We start from the raw sequence: 848 nt of genomic DNA on the forward strand, positions 1-848 counted from the left end.
ACTTAGTGTCTTTTTTTGAAAATTTTCTCTAAGATGATTTTTTGTTAAGTGGCTGCGCCGTTGGATGAATCTATTATTTCTTTGTTCTCCCAAAGAGAGATCATTGAAGCTGCATTCAGTTTTATTTTCACTGCACTTTCCAACTTAATACATCCCTCCTTTGTTTCTTTGTCTGTGTGATTATACAGACTTTTTATTCCATCATTCGATGTTCATTTAAAGAAAGGGAATTATAATATACGATGAACTGTTTCTTTTATTTCGTTGTCTTGTGCCGCAGTGAGGGTCGGGGCTCGAGCATGTGNGGCGCTCCTGTGGAAGCCGGGGCTGTGCTGCCCTGCCAGGCCCTGAAGCACGGGGAAGGCTTTCTGCGGAATTTGAGGAGTCATCCCAGCTCCGTAGCCTGCCCCTGTCCACGCTTACACGCATGCCACCTATGGCCTGAGCTCGTGCTGCCTTCAGATGGTACTTTTACAGCTTTCAATGGACACCCTCCGTTGTTACGGTTGTCGTTACTGCCGCCGCCCTCCCCTATGCCGCTCAGTCCCAAGTCACTCCCTTCAAGAGCCACAGTGAGGCAAAATTAGATAGTATTTTCTTTGACTAAATCTCTGAGAGTTGGCCAAAGAACAAAGATGTTGTGTAGCCACTACCTGTCTCCCGTCTCTGGCTCCTCCCTGACCCCAGCCTCTGTGTGTGTACGCGAGAGAGAGACAGACAGACAGACACACTCCCGGAGGCCGCGCGTTACCTGCCGAACGCAGGGCTGATGAAGGCCGGGTGTCGGAACACAGCGGCTCCGAGGAAAGTGCTCAGGCCCAGCGGCGCCCCGCTGGGCGGCAGACTGG

At 50.9% G+C, this 848-nt stretch overlaps 1 protein-coding gene across 1 annotated transcript in view; it reads right to left on the bottom strand.

Annotated features, from left to right (window-relative positions):
* ARX (aristaless related homeobox) overlaps window positions 1-848 on the bottom strand; it is an 8275-nt gene that overhangs the window by 720 nt on the left and 6707 nt on the right. Inside the window, exon 5 of the mRNA XM_077775059.1 lies at window positions 752-844. Within this exon, the coding sequence (XP_077631185.1) occupies window positions 752-844 (93 nt within the window). The remainder of the gene's footprint in view (window positions 1-751; window positions 845-848) is intronic.

Source organism: Crocuta crocuta, unplaced genomic scaffold (genome assembly GCF_008692635.1).
Source record: "Crocuta crocuta isolate KB4526 unplaced genomic scaffold, BGI_CrCroc_1.0 scaffold1468, whole genome shotgun sequence".
NCBI classification, from domain to species: Eukaryota; Metazoa; Chordata; class Mammalia; order Carnivora; family Hyaenidae; genus Crocuta; species Crocuta crocuta.